General features: G+C 36.5%; 1 protein-coding gene across 1 annotated transcript in view; it reads right to left on the bottom strand.

Moving 5' to 3' along the window:
- ACER3 (alkaline ceramidase 3) overlaps positions 1 to 20,484 on the bottom strand; it is a 152,793-nt gene that overhangs the window by 34,880 nt on the left and 97,429 nt on the right. The window contains exons 6-7 of the mRNA XM_043908067.1: positions 17,538 to 17,573; positions 3,603 to 3,661 (exon numbers count right to left, since the gene is read on the bottom strand). Coding sequence (XP_043764002.1) covers positions 3,603 to 3,661; positions 17,538 to 17,573 — 95 coding nt within the window. The remainder of the gene's footprint in view (positions 1 to 3,602; positions 3,662 to 17,537; positions 17,574 to 20,484) is intronic.

The raw sequence follows: 20,484 nt of genomic DNA, 5'->3' as shown, positions 1-20,484 counted from the left end.
CAAAACTCAGTGTGGGGTACATGGAACTGGCATGCTTCTGCTGGGAGAGGAACCACTGAGTATTCCTCCACAGGAGCTGTCCACCAGAATGTGAGCTCTGTGGTGTCATCTGCCACCCATTGTGTGGGCTCACAAAGTACTCCATTGTTGGCACTACCCTCAGCCCCGCCTCAGTCATGGGAATGCAGGCAATCAGTATGAATGTCCCTCAGCTGCCGTGCTCAAAAGCCATTAGCCAAGATCTGCCAAAGTCAGGCACTGGGACTTGCTGTAACACTCCCCTGGAACTGCCATGGGAACTATGGAATCAGTGTAGACCCTGGCCCACCTCTGCATTTACATGCCCACAAAGCCAACAGCTACTAAATCTGGACCCACTCCAGGCTCAGGAGCACAAGTAATCCACTGAGATGTCCAACAGGCACTGAACTTACAAAGGCACCAGTGTTGTAAATCCATCAGTCACAAAGCTGCAAGCCCAGATTTCAGCCCTGCCTCAGTGTATGGCCAATTGCCAGGGCTTGCAAGCTCCCAGGGCTCATAGAGGGGGAGTTGTGCCTGCAGTGAGCAAAGAGGAAAATAAGTTTTCTATGGCAGGGCCCCTCCCTTCTGTTTGTGTGTGCACTAACAATGGGGCTTCTATGGTGGACGTGGGCTCCATCTTGTACACACCCCCAGTTGTGGCTTGGGCCACACTCCAGCTTCTTTAGGCTATCTCTGTATAGCCAACCCCAGTCCAGTCCTCTCCCCAGGTTTGTCTGCTGAAGCCCAAATTTCAGCACTCAGCCCCTGCATGTAACAGCAGATGCATGACTCAGGCTAGGGAGTGCAGTATTGTGGTCAGATCTTCTGTACTGGTCTCTGTTTTGCCTGCCACAAGCCAATTGCTGTACGCTCCTTTGACATTCCGATGCTCCCTTTCTGTCCTGACTGATCTCCCAACTGATGAAGGGCATTCCCAGGATGAGGGAATCTTTCCTGTTTCATAGTTCCCTCCCAGGGTGCAGGTCAAAGCCCAATTCTGTATTTTTTTTCCTTTTGTTTTATGCAGTTACATGGTGAACTTTCTTGCAGCTTTGGTTGTATGAGCTCTTTTGCAGTGTTCAGTAGTAATTATAAGAACTGTTCTGTGAGACGTATCTGTGGGAGGAGGTGAGCTCCATGTCCTTCTATTCTGCCATCTTGATCTCTCTGGTAATATTATTAATATGCTGTGTTTATATGTAATAAATGTTTGGACAGCAAGATTTAAAAATACAATACCATTGTTAAAAAAAAAAAAATCACAACTCCAAAATGCTAATGGAATAAATCAAAGATTATCCAAATAAATGAAGAGACACATAAGACACATAGTGTTTACAGATTGGAAGACTCAACATAGTAAAGATATCAATTCTTCATAAATTGATATGATGGTTTAATGCAATATGCAATTCCTATCAAAATCCCAATAAGATTTTAAATATAGACATTATTATTCTAAAACTTATATGTAAAGGCAAAGAAATCCAAATAGCAAAAACAATTTTGAAAGAAAAGTGAGAGGGATCAATCTGTATGATTTGAAGAGTTATTCTACAGGTACGGTAATCAATAGAGTGTAGAATTGGTAGAAGAATAGACACCAAAATCAGTAGAATAGAATTTTAAAACTCAGAAATACATCCACATAAACATATTCAAATGATTTTTGAGAAAGGTGCAAAAGCAATTCATTGAAGAAATAGCCATTTCAACCAGTGGTCCTGGAGTAGTTGGATATCTAAAGGCTAAAAAATGGACCTCAATCTAATCCTTACCCTTATATAAAAATTAACTCAAAATAAATATAAACTTACATGTAAAATGTAAAACTATACAAAACTTTTAGTAAAAAAACTAGGGAAAACCTAGGGTTAGGCATAGAGTCAGTCCTTAGACTGGACACCCAAGTGTGATATATAAAAGGAAAATTGATAAACTGACTTCATAAAAATTAAAAACTTTTGCTCTGTGAAAGACCACGTGAAGAGCATGGAAAGACTAAGTACAAATTGTGAGAAAATGTGAGCCACATATTTGAGGAAGGATTAGTATCTACAATATACAAAGAATGCTCAAAACTCAACTGGAAAAAAAGAGAAACAATCTCATTAGAAAATAGACAAAGACATGAACAGACATTTCACCAAAAAGGATATATAGATGGCAAGTAGGCACATGAAAATATGTTCAACATCAATACCCATTAGGGAAATGAGAATTAAAATCACAATAAGATATCAGTACATATCTATAAGAATGGCTAAAATTAAAAATAGTGACAATACCAAACATTGGCAAGGATACAGAGAAAATGGGTCACATATACAGTGCTGGTGGGAATGCAAAACAGAACAGCCACTCTGGAAAACAGTCTGGCAGGTTTAAAAAGAATTAAATATATAACTATCATACAATCAAGTAAATGCATTCTGGGCATTTATTCCAGAGAAATGAAAATTTATCTGCAAACAAATTTTCATAGCAGACTTAGTTGTAACAGTGAAACTAGAAATAAAAAACTATAAATTCAGATGTCATTCAACAGGTGAATGATTAATCTGTGGTACACCCATATCATGAAATATTATCTACAACAAAAGGGGTGAACTACTGATATATTCAATCACTTGTATCAATCTCTAGTGAATTTTGCTGAATACAAAAGGTCAATCCCACTGGTTGTATATACTGTATGATTCCATTTATATAACACTCTTAAAATGAAAAAATTAGAGAAACAAAGGGCAGATTAGTGGTTGCTAGGGGTTAAGGATAGGTAGTGAGGGGATGGGGTAGGAGCAAAAGTGTGTGTGGCTACAGAAAGACAACAGAGGGTGATAGAATTGTTCTGTATCTTGACTCTGTCAATGTCAAATCCTGTTATGATATTGTAGACTAGTTTTGCAAGACATTATCACTTGAGGAAATTGGTAAAGAGTACAGATGATCTCTATTTTATTTCTTACAAATGCATGTGTTTCTACAATTATCTCAAAATAGAAAGTTTAAATAAAAGAGGAAAAAAAAAAAAGGAACAAACCCATAAATCATATACTACTTATTTACTGAGCAATTGCTATATGGCCAGGCCCTATGTCAGGTACTCACATGAAATACTTATTTCATTTTTCACAAACTCTATAAAGTTTATGCCTACTTCCTAAATGATCTTTCTGGAACACTGTTTCTCTGTGACACAGACAGCCTTTCTTGAGACATATTCTGCAAAAAGGGTTTCTTAGTTAAGTAGGTTGAGAAACATAAAAACAATTATTTTCCTTTCTACTGTAGGAGTTTTCAAGACCTTTAATATCCTCATGTACATTATGAATACTCAAAAGGAGGCCATCATACACAGCTTTCCTCAAATTTCTTTAATTTTAAAAGTCTTGCTTTCACAAGATGCCTATTAACAACTTGCTTAAAGAATTAGTATTCCTTGCAATATACCATAATAAATGTTTGGTTATAAGTTTTCTATCAATATCCCTTCTGGAGTTGGATTTTATGAGTTATTTCAATTTAGGCTATAGATTTACCACCTAAGTATACTCTTGATGATCCAAACTACTTACCATGTAACAATATAAATAGATCGAACCACTAAAGTGAAGACCAACATTCCATACATGACCTGAAGAAGAAAAGAAAAATGAAGTTCGTAAGATCATTATTCTTTGGCAATGGAAGTATATTTTGCCTACAAAAATAGCCCTCCCAGTTAAATGTAAACATTTATAATCTTTCATTACATGTTAAAGAACATATATATTAATATAATTAAATAATTAAGAGTCATATTAACCTGTGAGGAAAGATCTTGCTTGTGAATAACCAATATCAGAAGTCCCACATAAACTTGAGTTCTGAATGGTTACAAGAAATTTTAAATACCTGCTGAAACTTGAACAAATGGTGTATTTCTGCCTCATACTCCCCAGATATCCCTCCCTTTTTGTTAGGTTCACTTTTAGCAAATGATTCTACTTCCTATCTTATATATCTGAACTTTTTAAAACTCTCCTCCTAAGTGTTTCTGCATCCTCTCCCTGTATTCTTTCTCCCATTCCTAGTTTTCAAAGAAACAGATGCCCATTTCTTCTTGACTGAGGTTAGTCCACTCCCCTGCGTTCTTTATTCTATATGTTCCCACATCTTCTCAGACTTGGCTCCAACAACTAACCTCTTTCTCTTCTATACTGAGCACTGGATAGGTATTTTGGAAACCTGAAACTAGTGGGAAAATTTAACTTTTAAAAGTGTGAATTATTAAATACAAGAAAACTTCATAGAATATAAAGGTATAACATAACAAATATTTATAAAGCCAATAGCTGGGTACCATCCAGGTCAAGACATATGTTGTCTCTTCCCAGTCTAACTCTCTCCCCTACTCCTTAGAGAAAACCCCTCTGACATTTTTTATAAACAGTTTCCTGCTTTTCCTTACATATTTATTAAATTAAACTGGTTTCCTAAATATGCACTCCTAAATACTAGGTTTTTAAATTTTTAATTTTAATTTACAATAGAATAACATTACATACATTTGTTTTTGTCTTTTAAGATCCAGTTATGTTACATGTTGTCATGGTTCAATCACTTTTGATGTTACATAAATAAATATCACAACTTATTTACCCATTGCTGTGCTGATGGACATTTTTGGTTTATTTCTAGTTTTCAATGCTACGAACATTCTTATTCACACATTCTACTGCACACATACAAAAACTTCTCCAGAGTATGTACCTAGGGATGTAGTTGCTGGATCAGAGGGCATATTATTATCAAAATTACTATAAGTGTCAAACTGTTTTCCATTGATTCAATTCAATTCCAATTTATAGGATTTCTTTGATCCATGTTATTTAAAATTATATTACTTAAATTCTAATATAATTGCTTTATAGTCAGAAATTATATTCTGATTACAGTCATCTGAAATTTGTTAAGACTTACTGTATGAGCAAGTATATGGTCAATTTCTGTAAATGTGGACCATAAAGTGTTTCTGCAATTGTTGGGTGCAATATTTTACATTTGCTCTATAGGTCAAAATTTTTAATCATATCGTTTGTCTTCTGTATCTTCTATAAGGTACTGATAATTGTGCACTAAAGTCACCTAAGATTATAGACTTCTCTAGTTTTTCTCCTAGTTTAGTCCATTTTTCATTATATATTTTGAGGTATTATATATATTAAAGGTACATACAAATTTTAAATTATAATTTTCCAAATTGAACACTTTTAATACTACAAAGTAATCCTTTTCTATCAACAGAAATATTTTCCCCTCTTAAAGCCTGTTTTGTCTGATATTATAACTATACCATATTTTCTTTTGCTTAGCATTTGCATGATTGATATTTTTCCGCTTTCACTTTCAATGTTTCTATTTTGAACTCTCTTTAAGGCCGTGCTATGATTCTTGCCTACTAGTTGTGTTCTACTACATAGAATCCAACCATATCTATTGAGCATTGCACTAGTCCCTGGGGAGATAATGGTATGAGTAAAGGGTTAATATACAGCCTGGAATGGTGAGAATGACCTCAAGTCTCGCAGCCTTGAAAACAACAGGTAAAATAAATGAGGAGTGTTGTGTCTGCTTTTGTTGTTGTCAAGAGCCGCACACATTGCAGACTTGGGGCCTACATGAGAACAGTATAAAAGATGCCCATCATAAAGAATGGTGGGGGGAGAAAAGAAAGAAAAAAGGGGCTGTTGCTTCTACACATTACAGTGACTTCCACTACTCTTGGCTTTCAAACCTGGCAGATGTATACACATATGTGAATGAGAGGGCAAAATGTGTATCTTATACACAATATATGTGTATAAGGATAGCTCTGAATTTCTTGATAAGATGAAAATGCTCTACTTGTTGTATCCTCTACCATGTATTTTACAATAAAAATAAATAAACACAGTATTAGATTAAAGTCTATTAGAGACTGATTCCTGGGCTTCCCTGATAGCTCAGTAGGTAAAGAATCTGCCTGCAATGCAGGAGACCTCAGTTCATTCTTGGGTCAGGAAGATCTTCTGGAGAAGGGATAGGCTACCTACTCCAGTGTTCTTGGGCTTTCCTTGTGGCTCAGTTGGTAAAGAATCCACCTGCAATGTGGGAGATCTGGGTTCAATCCCTGGGTTGGGAAGATCCCCTGGAGAAGGGAAAGGCTACCCATTCCAGTATTTTGGCCTGGAGAATTCCATGGACTGTATATGGACTTGCAAAGAGTCGGACACGAAACTGAGCAAATTTCACTTCACTTCACTGATTGCCCACCTGAATCAGTAATTGTAGCTATGTTGCAATAACAGTGAATAGAAAAGTCATGATCCCTGCAATTACAACCTAGTGAGGAAAGGGATAAGTAACCATGCAGTTAAAATGCAGTATTTTAACTCTGTGACAGGGCCTGAACAGAGTATTTTGTAAGCACACAGGAAGGCCACCTAATCTAAACTTATGCAGATCAAAGAGACTTCCATGGACTAGGGATGTAATGTATAACATGAGATGTAATTAACACTGCTATATGTTATATATAAAAGTTGATAAGAGTAAATTCTAAGAGTTCTCATCACAAGGAAAAATGATTTTAATTTCATTAATATACTGTATCTCAATGAGATGATGGATGTTCACTAAACCTACTGTGGCAATCATTTCATGATGTATATAAGTCTAATCATTATGTTATACACTTTAAAATTATACAGTGCTGTATGTAATTTATGTCTCAATAAAGCTGAAAGAAAAAAAGACTTTGGAGGATATGTTTAATTTTATAACAGAAGCATTAGTAGGATAAGAATTACTAGTAATAAAAAACATTATTAAAAGAAGGTGGAAGAGAGTAACTGGCATAGCTTACATTGTGGGGACTAGAAAAAAGTAATGCTGTCTAGGACATACTTATTGGAGAGAAGAGCAAGGAAAATGAAGTTAGAAGGTAAGCAGAGATCAAATCTGCTTTACAAGTCATGTTAAGGAGTTGGGACTTTATGTAAAGAACAATGCAAAGTCAATAAAAGTTTCAGCAGTAGCTCAATATGATCACTCATGTATTAGAAAGATGTCCCTGTCATGTTAGACAGAGAATGAATTAGGAGGCGAGATTAATGGAAAACTGACCACTGACAAGATACTGTAGTGACCTAGGTGAGACACGGTGCCTGAATTAGGGTAATATCAATGGGAAAGGAGAAAAATGGATAGATTAGGGAGATATTTAGGGCTTAGAACAACTTTAAGGTATGGTATAAATTGTTTAAGGCTTATCAACATTACTAAAAGTGTCCAACTGACTGATAATCAATTTGATATGGGAGTAAGTAAAAGTTGGGAACATCTATGATGGCCTGGTTTATGACTTGGGCAGTTGACTGCATAGTTAAACTGTTTATTGGGTTAAAGAATAATACGAAAACAAAGACAAGGGATGAAAATGTTTATTTTATTTCTGTGTATGTTCAGACTTTGAGGTGTCAGTTAGATAGCCAAGTGGAGATCTGTAACAGGAGTTGGATATTTGGGTCTAATCTTAGAAGAAAAAACTGAGCTTAATTAACAGATTTACAAATCATCAGCACAGAGAAATCAAAAGAAATGGATTATTCAGAGAGCATGTTAAACATATCTAATGGTGGATAACAACCTATACACTGGAAGTACAATGGGGATTTTCCAAATAAATTTTCTTCACAAACATCTCTACCCTATACATATTTTTTTAATTTATTTATTTTAATTGGAGGCTAATTACTTTACAATATTATAGTGGTTTTTGCCATACACTGACATGAATCAGCAATGGGTGTACATGTGTTCCCCACCCTGAACCCCCCTCCGACTTCCCTCCCCATCCCATCCCTCAGGGTCATCCCAGTGCACCAGCCCTGAGCACCCTGTCTCATGCATCAAACCTGGACTGGCGATCTATTCGACATATGATAATATACATGATTCAATGCTTTTCTCTCAGATCATCCCACCCTCGCCCTCTCCCACAGAGTCCAAAAGTCTGTTCTTTACCTCTGTGTCTCTTTTGCTGTCTCGCATATAGGGTCATTGCTACCATCTTTCTAAATTCCATATATATGTGTTAATATACTGTATTGCTGTTTTTCTTTCTGACTTACTTCACTCTGTATAATAGGCTCCAGTTTCATCCACCTCATTAGAACTGATTCAAATGCATTCTTTTTAATAGCTGAGTAATATTCCATTGTGTATATGTACCACAGCTTTCTTATCCATTCGTCTGCTGACGGACATCTAGGTTGTGTCCATGGCCTGGCTATCCTATATATCCTATATATTTTTATTCTCCCCTAGGAACCTGAGGCAGACCCCATAGTGGCCTACTCAGTATCTACTCCTGCCTCTGTCTTTATAAAAGACTGATTTTATTAGGATGGTAATATGTCCAGCTATAAAAGCTTGATTTCCTAGGCTTTCTTGGAGCTAGAAGTATACACATAACCTTTTTTCTATGAATATTCAAAGACTGTTGTTGTTCAGTTACTAAGTCATGTCTGACTCTTTGCAACCCCATGACCTGCAGCACGCCAGGCTTCCCTATCCACTTATTTCCCAGAGTTTGCTCAAACTCATGTCCATTGAGTCAGGGATGCCATCCAACCATCTTAACCTCTGTTACCCCATTCTCCTCTTGCCCTCAATTTTCCCCAGCATCAGGGTCTTTTCCAATGAGTTGGCTCTTTGCATCAGGTGGCCAAAGTACTGGAGCTTCACCTCCAGCCACAGTCCTTCCAATGAATATTCTGGGTTGATTTCCTTTAGGATTGACTGCCTTGATCTCCTTGCTGTCCAAAGGACTCTCAAGAGTCTTGTAAGATTATTCATTTTTAAATAAAAAAATAACAGAATGTACTTTTCCATTCTCTACAACTTTTCATTTAAAAATATTTCTATAAGGAATTTTCATATCTCTCCATATTTAATAATTTTTTCAATCTCAAAACTTAATTTTCTCGCTGCTAAAGCATCATTGAAATATACCGTGTGTAAGCTGAGACCTGGTACTTATGTACCAGGTCTTATCCCTAAGAAGCCTAGGAAAAAAGCATGCTGTGATTTTGTTTATCAGTTAAAAAGAAAGATTTCTTGAGCAAGGCAGAAAATCAATTTTTTCTTCCGTGATTTGGCATTAAGATGCCTATGTGGAAAGATTTGAAGACAGATGAAACAGAGAGGTAAAAGAGGGCAAATTAAATAGACTGAGGCTATAGCGTGGGAGCTTAAAAACTGTGAGGTGAAGTGACATGAAGTGAAGTTGCTCAGTCGTGTCCAACTCTTTGTGACCCTGTGGACTGTAGCCTACCAGGCTCCTCTGTCCATGGGATTTTCCAAGCAAGAGTACTGAAGTGAGTTGCCATTTACTTCTCCAGAGGATCTTTCCGACTCAGGGACTGAACCTGGGTCCCCACAATGCAGGCAGATGCTATACAGTCTGAGCCACCAGGGAAGTAAAAAACTGTAGATATACAATAATTATTTTGATAATGAGGGAGACTGACATTCAGTATTTCTTCAGAGCTAACATTCTCCATGACTTATTCATTATGGTCTATTCTGTGGATCAAGTAAAAACATGGAGGGGAGTTCCAAATAACTGGCCACTTTACTTTCTACCAAGTACTTACTGAATGAGAATTCTGAGTGACTCAGCAGTAAAGAAACTGCCTGGGATGCAAGAGACACAGGTTTTACTCCTGGGTCAGGAAGATCTCCTAGAGAAGGAACTGGCAACCCACTACAGTATTCTTGCCTGGGAAATCCCATGGACAGAGGAGCCTGGTGAGCTACAGTCCACAGGGTCACAAAAAAGTCAGACACAACAGAGTGACTAAACAACCACGAATTATTGAACACAGACTGTGTGACAGACATTGGACTAGGCATTCGTCATTCAAAGATGAAAAGATACCCTATTTCTGACCTCAAATAACTCAGTCTAATAGAGGAGAGACATATGTAACCACATATCTAGCACTTGGATCTGGTTTCTAAATTCCATTCTCCAATAAAAGAAACCAAGGCTCCATGGAGATCAGGCCTGGGGCAGGGAAAGAACAAGGTGAGTCAAGAACATCTTGTTGTGCCAAAAAGTAAAACATACTCAAAGATTAACGGGAACAGGTCAAAAGGATACAGACACCAGCCTGAAAGTGCTACACTGGCGAAATCTGAGACAATTTGTATACCAAAAGATATCATGATAGTTCAATTCAGTTCAGTCACTCAGTCGTGTCGACTCTTTGTGACCCCATGGACTGCAGCACGCCAGGCTTCCCTGTCCATCACCAACTCCCGGAGCTGACTCAAACTCATGTCTATCGAGTCAGTGATATCATCCAACCATCTTATCCTCTGTCGTCCCCTTCTCCTCCCATCTTCAATCTTCCCCAGCATCAGGGTCTTTTCCAATGAGTCAGTTCTTCACATCAGGTGGCCAAAGTATTAGAGCTTCAGCTTCAGCATCAGTCCTTCCTGTAAATATTCAGGACTGACTTACTTCAGGATGGACTGGTTGGATCTCTTTGCAGTCCAAGGGACTCTCAAGAGTCTTCTCCAACAACACAGTTCAAAAGCATCAATTCTTCAGCACTTAGCTTTCTTGATAGTCCAACTCTCACATCCATACATGACTACTGGAAAAACCACAGCTTTGACTAGACGGACCTTGTCTCTGCTTTTTAATAGGCTGTCTAGGCTGGTCAGAGCTTTTCTTCCAAGGAGCAAGTGTCTTTTAATTTCATGGCTGCAGTCACAATCTGCAGTGATTTTGGAGCCCCCCAAAATAAAGTCTGCCACTGTTTCCATTGTTTCCCCATCTATTTGCCATGGAGTGATGGGACCGGATGACATGATCTGTGTTTTCTGAATGTTAAGTTCTTAGCCAACCTTTTCACTCTCCTCTTTTACTTACATCAAGAAGCTCTTTAGTTCTTCTTAAGTTTCTGCCATAAAGGTGGTGTCATCTGCGTATCTGAGGTTATTGATATTTCTCCCGGAAATCTTGATTCCAGCTTGTGTTTCATCTAGTCTGGCATTTCTCATGATGTACTCTGTATATAAGTTAAATAAGCAGGGTGACAATATACAGCCTAGACATACTCCTTTCCCAATTTGGAACCAGTCTACTGTTCCATGTCCAGTTCTAACTGTTGCTTCCTGACCTGCTTACAGATTTCTCAGGAGGCAGGTCAGGTAGTCTGGTATTCCCATCCCTTTCAGAATTTTCCACAGTTTGTGGTGATCCACACAGTCAAAGGCTTTGGCATAGTCAATAAAGCAGAACTAGATGTTTTTCTGGAACTCTCTTGCTTTTTTGATGATCCGGCAGATGTTGGCAATTTGGTCTCTGGTTCCTCTGCCCTTTCTAAATCCAGCTTGAACATCTGGAAGTTCACAGTTCACATACTGTTGAAGCCTGGATTGGAGAATTTTGAGCATTGCTTTGCTAGTGTGTGAGAAGAGTGCAATTGTGCAGTAGTTTGAACATTCTTTGGCATTGCCGTTCTTTGGGATTGGAATGAAAACTGCCCTTTTCCAGTCCTGTGGCCACTGTTGAGTTTTCCAAATTTGCTGGCATACTGACTGCAGCACTTTCACAGCATCATCTTTCAGGATTTGAAATAGCTCAACTGGAATTCCATCACCTCCACTAGCTTTGTTCGTAGTGATGCTTCCTAAGGCCCACTTGACTTCACATTCTAGGATGGCTGGCTCTAGGTGAGTGATCACACCACTGTGATTATTTGGGTTGTGAAGACCTTTTTTCTATAGTTCTTCTGTGTATCCTTCCCACCTTTTCTTTATATCAAAGAAATCATGACATACCAAAAAAAATCATGATAATTACAAATCAGTGAATACTGTATAAAGTAGGAATATAAGAGAGAGTCCAAAGAGATAAAAATAAATAAATTCAAAGTTTAATAATTAAGAGTATTTTCATAAGTCTCAAAGTACTTTACTACCAAGTTCTTATTAATTATGAAAGGACAGAGAACAATTACACAATGGAGATGTCTAGTAGACACTATCATAAGTCATCATGTTCCAACATGTTGACAATAAACTTTCACATGGTTTGGGGGAAAAGTTCTTTTTATCATCTTTGCAGCTTCTCTGTAATTCTGATACTGTTTAAAAGTAAAAGACATTTAGACAATAAAGAATTCCATAGTAACCCGCTGGAATAATTAACAGCTTCACATTGAATGCCCAGAGTGAGTTCAAGTCTTTCACTCTCGGAGAAAGGCACTCAGCTCATCTGTGGTCAAGAAACATTTATGAGGGTGGGAGGTCAGGTAGGGATTTGTGGATAAAGCCCCAGTGAGTGGGAACCTATGGTGGTAATAGGTAATGGGATTTAGGCATTTGGAGTTTGTAATGAACTCATTCAACTGCCAAACATAGTAAAGAGAACCTCTAACAGAAAAAGCCAAGGGCTACAGTGAGGGGAATCCAGATTTTTCTACCACCTGATTACTGTCTCAATATATAAGTTGCTTGAATAAGTCATTTCACTCATCTTACTCTTGGATTCTCATTTGTAAAATGAAGGGACTGAACTAGGTGACTGTGGCTTCATATTTTTATAATCATAGTCAAAACACTGATATAAGAGGCATTTTATTTTGGGAGTTAATAGTATAAATTATTCTCTGGCATGCTGCAGTTCATGAGGTTGCAAAGAGTAGGACATGAGTTAGTGACTGAACAACAATTCTCATATGATAAGGCTAAAAGGCTGGTGCTTCCTACATAATTAGATGATACTTTAAATAGTAGTAAGCTAAGTGCAGATACTACTTTTTAATTGTAACGTAATTTCATAAGACTCATAAGGCAATGAGACTCTGTAAAAACATAGTTTTTGTAGGTATTCAGAACTAGTTTAAAATCTTAATTCTGCCTAAACTATACAGCCTTCTAATCCAGCCTACATACAACTGCCAAAATTATCTGAAACAGATCTTATAAAGTTATTATGCCTCTGTCAATGACAAAATACGTTCCAAACTCTAGCATGACAGTCAATGATTCACAATTTGGTTCCATTCTTCTTTCTCTTCTCATGTTCTACATGATCTTGTATTTAGCATAAGATTTCCCAAATAAGACCCCATAATACCACTGTGCTGAGGGACATTAAGAGATATTCAATGAAAAAAAAAAAAAAAAGAGTTCCATGGTCAAATAAACCCTCCTCAAATGTCATTTCCTGTGTGAAGCCTTCCTAATATCTTTCTATAAAAATTACTTAATCTCTTTTTATTCCCAAAGTACTTCACTTATATTTGACTTTGGGCAGTTTTTTTAATTGATAACTGAACTGAGGTTTAAAGTAAAGCACAGCTATCCCTAAGTTTTATATATTTGGTCTTCACAATCTTCCAAGTTCACTACTGCACAAAAATCGAAATAGTACTTTTCATTCTTTTGAAAAACAGAACTTTCGGACAATAAATTAGATTCCAAAGTAATCAGCTATAGGGACATATCATAAAAGTAATATGAGTTTGGGGGAAAAATAGGATCTGGGTTCAATTTCCAGTTCTGCAAACAACAAGCTGAACACTGGGCAAATTACTTAACCTTTCTGACTCTCAGTTATCTCATCTATAAAGTAAAGATAATTCCAATTCCTAAACAGATTTGCTGATATTTTAATAATATAATGAGTGAGTCAATCTATATAAACTATATATGAAAGAATATATAATATTTAGCACAATATTTAGTAGACACTAAAAAAGTCAGCTTCTTTTCCAAGTATGCTTATATATCCTTCTACTCTAATTTGTAACAAAATGGCACAAACGAAACATGATAGAATAAAAATTTAAAAATGTTAAAAATCCAAGTTTGTTTTTCAAATTGTTTACGTAGTGTGTTATTTCCTGCAAACCTTGAGTGTCAAATTAGAAGGCACAGTAATAAAATACTGATACGGCATGCCTAGAAACAATCTTTAGGAGACATCTACTTTGGCAAGAAGATTTTAAGCAACAGTACTCTGAGACATTAGATGAGATCTCATCTGAGATACTCAACTACTGATTGTTCAATTAGCTTCTTTAAAAGGGTTAAATAATTTCTTAAATGTCCATTTAATCTATTCTCATGTATGCTTTTGTTTTTGTTTTCCTGCTTAAGACATGTTGGTGTTTCTATTGAATGTGACAGCTATGTGATGAATATTATTTTTCACAAGGCCATCAAGTTAAATAAATAGCATTTGGCTCTCTTTTAGATATGTATGGATCACCTTGGACTCAATAAAGTAGAACTGTTATCAGTATATTCTTCCTCAGAGAAGTTAATCTGGTTAGCAAGACAATCATCCTTGTTGTGACAGGTACTTTACTTTTACTATCACTACTATCGGGGCTTCCCTTGTAGCTCAGTAGGTAATGAATCTGCCTGCAATGCAGGAGACCTGGGTTTGATTCCTGGGTCAGGAAGATACCCTGGAGAAGGAAATGGCAACCCACTCCAGGATTCCTGCCTGGAGAATCCCATGGACAGAAGAGCCTAGTGGGCTACAGTCTATGGGGTCGCAAGAGTCGGACACGACTGAGTGAATAAGCAAACACACATCACTACTATCACTACTTCTTCTCTAGCTCAACTCAAATATCTCTTTCAGAAGCTTTCCATGATCATCATAGGCAGAAATTTATGCATGTCGTCTTACATCTTCCTAAGTACTCTTAGTATTACACAGTATTATTATGCTTATTGCCTTGTGCTTTGCATTATCTTATATTAATTATTTTTATATAATCTTTATGAAATAGCACATATCCTTGTTTTGAACATTTTACAGCTAAAGATATTGGAGAATACAATATTGGAGAGTACAGCAAGAAATTTGTTGATGGATAATAAAATAGCAAGATATTGAGATTCTGAACTTTAAGAAATCAAAATGATAAGAAATAAAGATCCCAGCCTTAAGTCAGAGTTCCTTTAGGTTAAACCACATTGCTCTGCTTTCCTTTTTCATTATTTTTAAGATTTTGAAAAATTTTGTCACAAATTCCAAAACAATTTTTCCATTTACAAATTCCAAAGCAATTTTCCTGTTTCTAGAAATAACAACACCAAATAAAAACATCATATAACATCATCAGTTATATGAAAGAAAAATACTCTAAACTTTGACAATTAGAAGATTCTCATAATAAGAAGGTCTCTTTTCTTAAAAAATGACACTCAGAAGACAACTAGGGATAGGGTTTTTTTTAAAGCCATAAATAGAAAGTATCAGTTCTAATTACTTAACAGAATAGGATACTCTAGATCAAACATCTGAGGCTAAATTCTCTTTAAATAAAACTTTATAAAGTAGCAAGGAATACTACTGTATCAAAACAGTGAGCCATTTTCCTTACTATTGCTCTTCAGTACCAAAGAAAGCAATTACTTAGCTACATAAAATAAGTATATTTTGTAATTCTATTTTGAGTCATCTAGGTAGATAGACTGTGTCCTTGCCTGCATTAGTACTTCTTTTACATGTTTATTATAAAATGTATATACTACAAATACATTTTTACAAGTTAATCATCCTGATCAGATAGTGAGTTCTGAGACCAACAGCCATGTCATATATTAATACTAGTTAACATTTACTGAGTGTTTACATGCTAGGTTTAAATGCATTATTTCATTTAAATTTAGACAACTTTAGGAGATTATTATACCAACTTTAGAGATGCAATCTACTGAGCTCTATAAGAGCAGAGACCTCATTATTTCACTCACTAGTATATCTCCTGTGCCTAGTACAGAACCTGGTATACTGAAGGTACTTAAAAAGTGTTTGTTGAATAATGAGGAAACCAAAGCTCAAAAAAGTTAAGTAACTTATACAGTAAGTAGGAAAGACTAGTTTGAATTCAGTTATGCCTGACTTTAGATCTTAAGTCTGTGCTCTACTGCCTCTTTATTTCCAACATCAGGCTCAGAATTTGGTACTTAGAAAGTATATAGCAAACATCTACGAACAAATGAATGAATGAATCCCTACCTTCAGATTGCTTATCCACTTCATCTAGCATTCCTCTACTTCTTTATTTCCCTATCCTGATTTTTAATCTCTAAGCCTAGGACATTAGTCATAATTATAAGTTTTCATCCTTCTCTATCAGCATACACAGATATCTATTTATCTTCCCTCTACACAGAGAAGAAAATATTATTGGAAAAATACAGGAAATTGCATCATGGAAAGTTACAGAATAGTTTGTACCTTTTATTACCAAACACAGTACCAAATAAGTAAAAAACACAAAAGAGAAAAGTGAGTGGTCATAAACTTAAAAAGATTAACTCAAAATTTTCAAGTAAGAAGTTTATAAAAACTGAAGCATTCTTCACATAAACTTAGTTTATTTTTATACTGTGTTAATAAATATTTCTAATAAAGGGATAAATATACAAAGACATCACTTCAAGTTATGACAAACAGCAAAGTGAGAATGCCCTCCTCCCAATAGCATCTACTTTTAGACATCCACTTTTAGCTGGCCTATGGAAAAAACCTAGGCACAATAATGTGGATTTGGAATTTATTTCTTTAAAAAACATATTTCAGATGATTATTGTCTAGTTTTAGTTTAAAAGGTTACAGGAACATTTACTTTTTAATATAAACACAAAACATTCTAAGAGTATAAGGCCTCTAATTCTCCTGGAATATGTTCTTCCTTGCTTATTTATGTATCTTTATCTATCCTGCTTTGTTAAAAAAAAGAGTGACAGGAGTCAAACAAATCTAGTTAGAATCCTGGCTCTGCCCCTTAATAACTGTGTAACCATGGGGCAAATTACCTAGTTATCTCTGAGCTTGTTTTCCTTAAAATGTAGACAATAATCCATAATTTTTAGGACTGCTGTGGAGATTAAAGTCTATGTAGTAATGAGCACAGTGACAGGCACATCACACCACTCAATAAACAATAGCTCTCTTTATTAAGGATCTCATACTCATTTTACTCTAGTTTCATTCTAGGATGCACGTAAGTTACTATTTCTTATACCAAAGTTTCTTATCTTTGTTTCTCTTGATATAAATAACCTCCCAACTCATATATGTTAGACTGAAAATTTCTTGAGTATTTTCCCCATATTTTTTCTAGAAGATAATGTCATAAAAAAGACTGTTTACATGTGCATGTGAATAATATTTCCTGTTTTTTTGTGCTTATAAGAGCAATGCTGCACCTGCATGATTGTCTAAAAACAGCTAGTGGAGCCTGGGCATTAATGTTCTTGGTATTTCTATTTTGCTTACATCTCCTATAGGAACTTGTTTGCAATCTGTTTTAAACACTGTTCTTTCCTGGAGTATCCACCATTTCATTTCCATAAGTTGTATATGCATATAATATACTAGAAAAGGAAAATACAAAGCAGCTTAAGTAATAAAATGTGTAATAATTTTCAAAAATTACCTGATGGAATATAGGCTCCTTTACCTTAAGATAAACCTGAAAAAGAGTAAAAGAAATAGATGTGAAAGAAGTGCCTTATGAAGGGGAAAGAAAACCTATACCTGCTACCTTGCAAATCACATACGTCTCTGGCTTCCTTTGTCTTGCTTCCTAGAACTGACTCCAGCCATGTAAAACCAATCAGATTATGTGGCTTGCCACAAAAGGGCTATTACCTACAGGTGTGTCTGTGCCAGTGCTAGCTTCCTAATATGTTGTTGTCATTTAGTCGCTAAGTTGTGTCTGAGTGTTGCAACCCCAGGAACTGTAGCCCGCCAGGCTCCTCTGTCCATGAGATTTCTCAGGCAAGAATACTGGAGTGGGTTGCCAGTTCCTTCTCCAAGGGCTCTTCCCGACTCAGGGATTGAACCTATGTCTCCTGCACCTCAGGCAGATTCTTTACCGCTGAGTCACTAGGGAAGCCCGAGCTTCTTCAGGGTAAACTAAATATTTCACAGCTGCTGTGGATTACTCTGGCCTCTTGGCCTCTGCATGAGCATCAGGGAGAAGCACAGATGCATGAATACTCATCAGCGCTGAAGAGGTTATGCTGACAATCCCTGCAGCAGATCTGTTTCACAATAGCAAGAACACTGGATTTAGCAGTAAAATTTTATTTTTATTTTCATTTATTTTTATTAGTTGGAGGCTAATTACTTCACAACATTGCAGTGGGTTTTGTCATACATTGATATGAATCAGCCATAGATTTACACGTATTCCCCATCCCGATCCCCCCTCCCACCTCCCTCTCCACCCGATTCCTCTGGTCTTCCCAGTGCACCAGGCCCGAGCACTTGTCTCATGCATCCCACCTGGGCTGGTGATCTGTTTCACTATAGATAATATACATGCTGTTCTCTCGAAACATCCCACCCTCGCCTTCTCCCACAGAGTCCAAAACTCTGTTCTGCACATCTGTGTCTCTTTTTCTATTTTGCATATAGGGTTATCACTACCATCTTTCTAAATTCCATATGTATGTGTTAGTATGCTGTAATGTTCTTTATCTTTCTGGCTTACTTTACTCTGTAGCAGTAAAATTTTAAACTGCCACTTACTTGCTACATGTCTGAGCAAGTCATTTAACTAAAAGACTCATTTTTCCTTATCTGGATAATGGGAATAATAATAGGTAGCAATAATTAGCCAAAATATGTGCAAGTCTCTAGCACATAATATATGCTAATGAGTGAAAACATTTAAAATAAATTTCTTGTTCTTTCTTCTGCTTCCAAAAATCATTGCATTCTCTGTGCAAAAATCTCAGTGCATTCACTGAGAAACATTTTCAGTTACACAAACTCTAGGTTCAGGCTCCAATGTCATGTGGGTGATTAAGTTCAATGCCCACTTATTGTATGCATTTATTGCCCTGTAAGAGTACACCTTTAAAAAGACATGGTAGAGAGGAGTCAAAATTTAAATCACAAATCTGAAATGACTCCTATCACTTACAAGACAAAGTCCAAATTTCAAAGCCTTCCCATGACATTGCTCTAGCCTTTCTGTTTGGCCTTATTCCTATCTTCCTGTCTCTTTCTCATCCTAGGCTCCAAAAAGTATACTGCTACCCCAAAGAGGCTAGTTTCATGCTTCTGTATCTTTAAACATACCATGCTTCACTGTGTTAGCAAATGCCCCTGCTGGTAAATACTCATCTTTTAAGATTCAGCTCAAATTTTACTTCTTTTTTTTTTTTTGTTAATCAAAATTTACTTTTTTTTTTTTTTTTTAATTTTTTTATTAGTTGGAGGCTAATTACTTCACAACATTTCAGTGGGTTTTGTCATACATTGATATGAATCAGCCATAGATTTACACCAAATTTTACTTCTTTCTTGAAGTCTTTTCTGAGTTTTTTTTCTGCTTAGCAGAACCCACCACTCATCCTTCTTTCTACCAGACTGTCAATGGCATTTATTAGTTTCTTTTCTCCCCTACAAGGCAATAAACTTTTTGGCAGAAAGGACCATTCTTATACATCTTTATAGCCTCATTTAACATACTGCTGATCTCACAAATTTTAAGTAATTTTACAATTTGCTACAGAACATCTTATTCCTGGAGGAAGTTCCTTCATTATAAGAGTAGATCATTTCCTTAAGCAACCAGAAAGCTTTAATAGTAAGATGTGTATGAAACATTTATATATGTATAACTCTAAACTCTAATAAGGCAGAATGTTTTTAAACTCTGAAATTTGCTATTTCAAAATACTAATTTCCCTTTACATAATTTCATATTCTCAGTGTTAGTAACAGAAGAAATGCAGAAGAGCAAGGCTCTTAAAAGGCTTTTTTTTTTTAAAGGCAAAAGAATTATGGAGTCCTTACTATGTACCAAGGGTTAATTTTTACAACTAATATGAAATGTATGTTTATTACTATTTTCATTTTACAAATGAGGAAATTTCAAGAGGTTAAGTAACTTGTCCAAAGTCCCATAGTTATTAAGTAACAGAGAGTATTTAGTAGGTCCTTAACCAAGCAAGACAGGGCTTCCCGGGTGGCTCAGAGGGTAGAGCGTCTGCCTGCAATGTGGGAGACCCGGGTTTGATCCCTGGGTCGGGAAGATCCCCTGGAGAAGGAAATGGCAACCCACTCCAGTATCCTTGCCTGGAGAATCCCATGGACAGAGGAGCCTGGTAGACTACAGTCCACAGGGTTGCAAAGAGTCAGACATGACTGAGTGACTTCACTTTCACTTTAACCAAGACAAGCAACTTAGAGCATGAGCAGATTTTGTAGGAAAGATAATGAGTAGGTTTGTATCATGGGGCAGGGGTAAGTAAGTACAACTTGGAATGTGCTGAGATTGAGGGTCCTGATATTAGTGATATCTAACTCTAAGGCTTAAGATGTGGATTTGGTAGTTGTCAGGTTATAGGTAGTACTAGAAATGTGGG

The sequence above is a fragment of the Cervus elaphus genome, chromosome 1 (genome assembly GCF_910594005.1).
Source record: "Cervus elaphus chromosome 1, mCerEla1.1, whole genome shotgun sequence".
NCBI classification, from domain to species: Eukaryota; Metazoa; Chordata; class Mammalia; order Artiodactyla; family Cervidae; genus Cervus; species Cervus elaphus.
The sequence above is the reverse complement of the archived record's forward strand: the minus strand, read 5'-3'. Positions and strand labels throughout refer to the sequence as shown.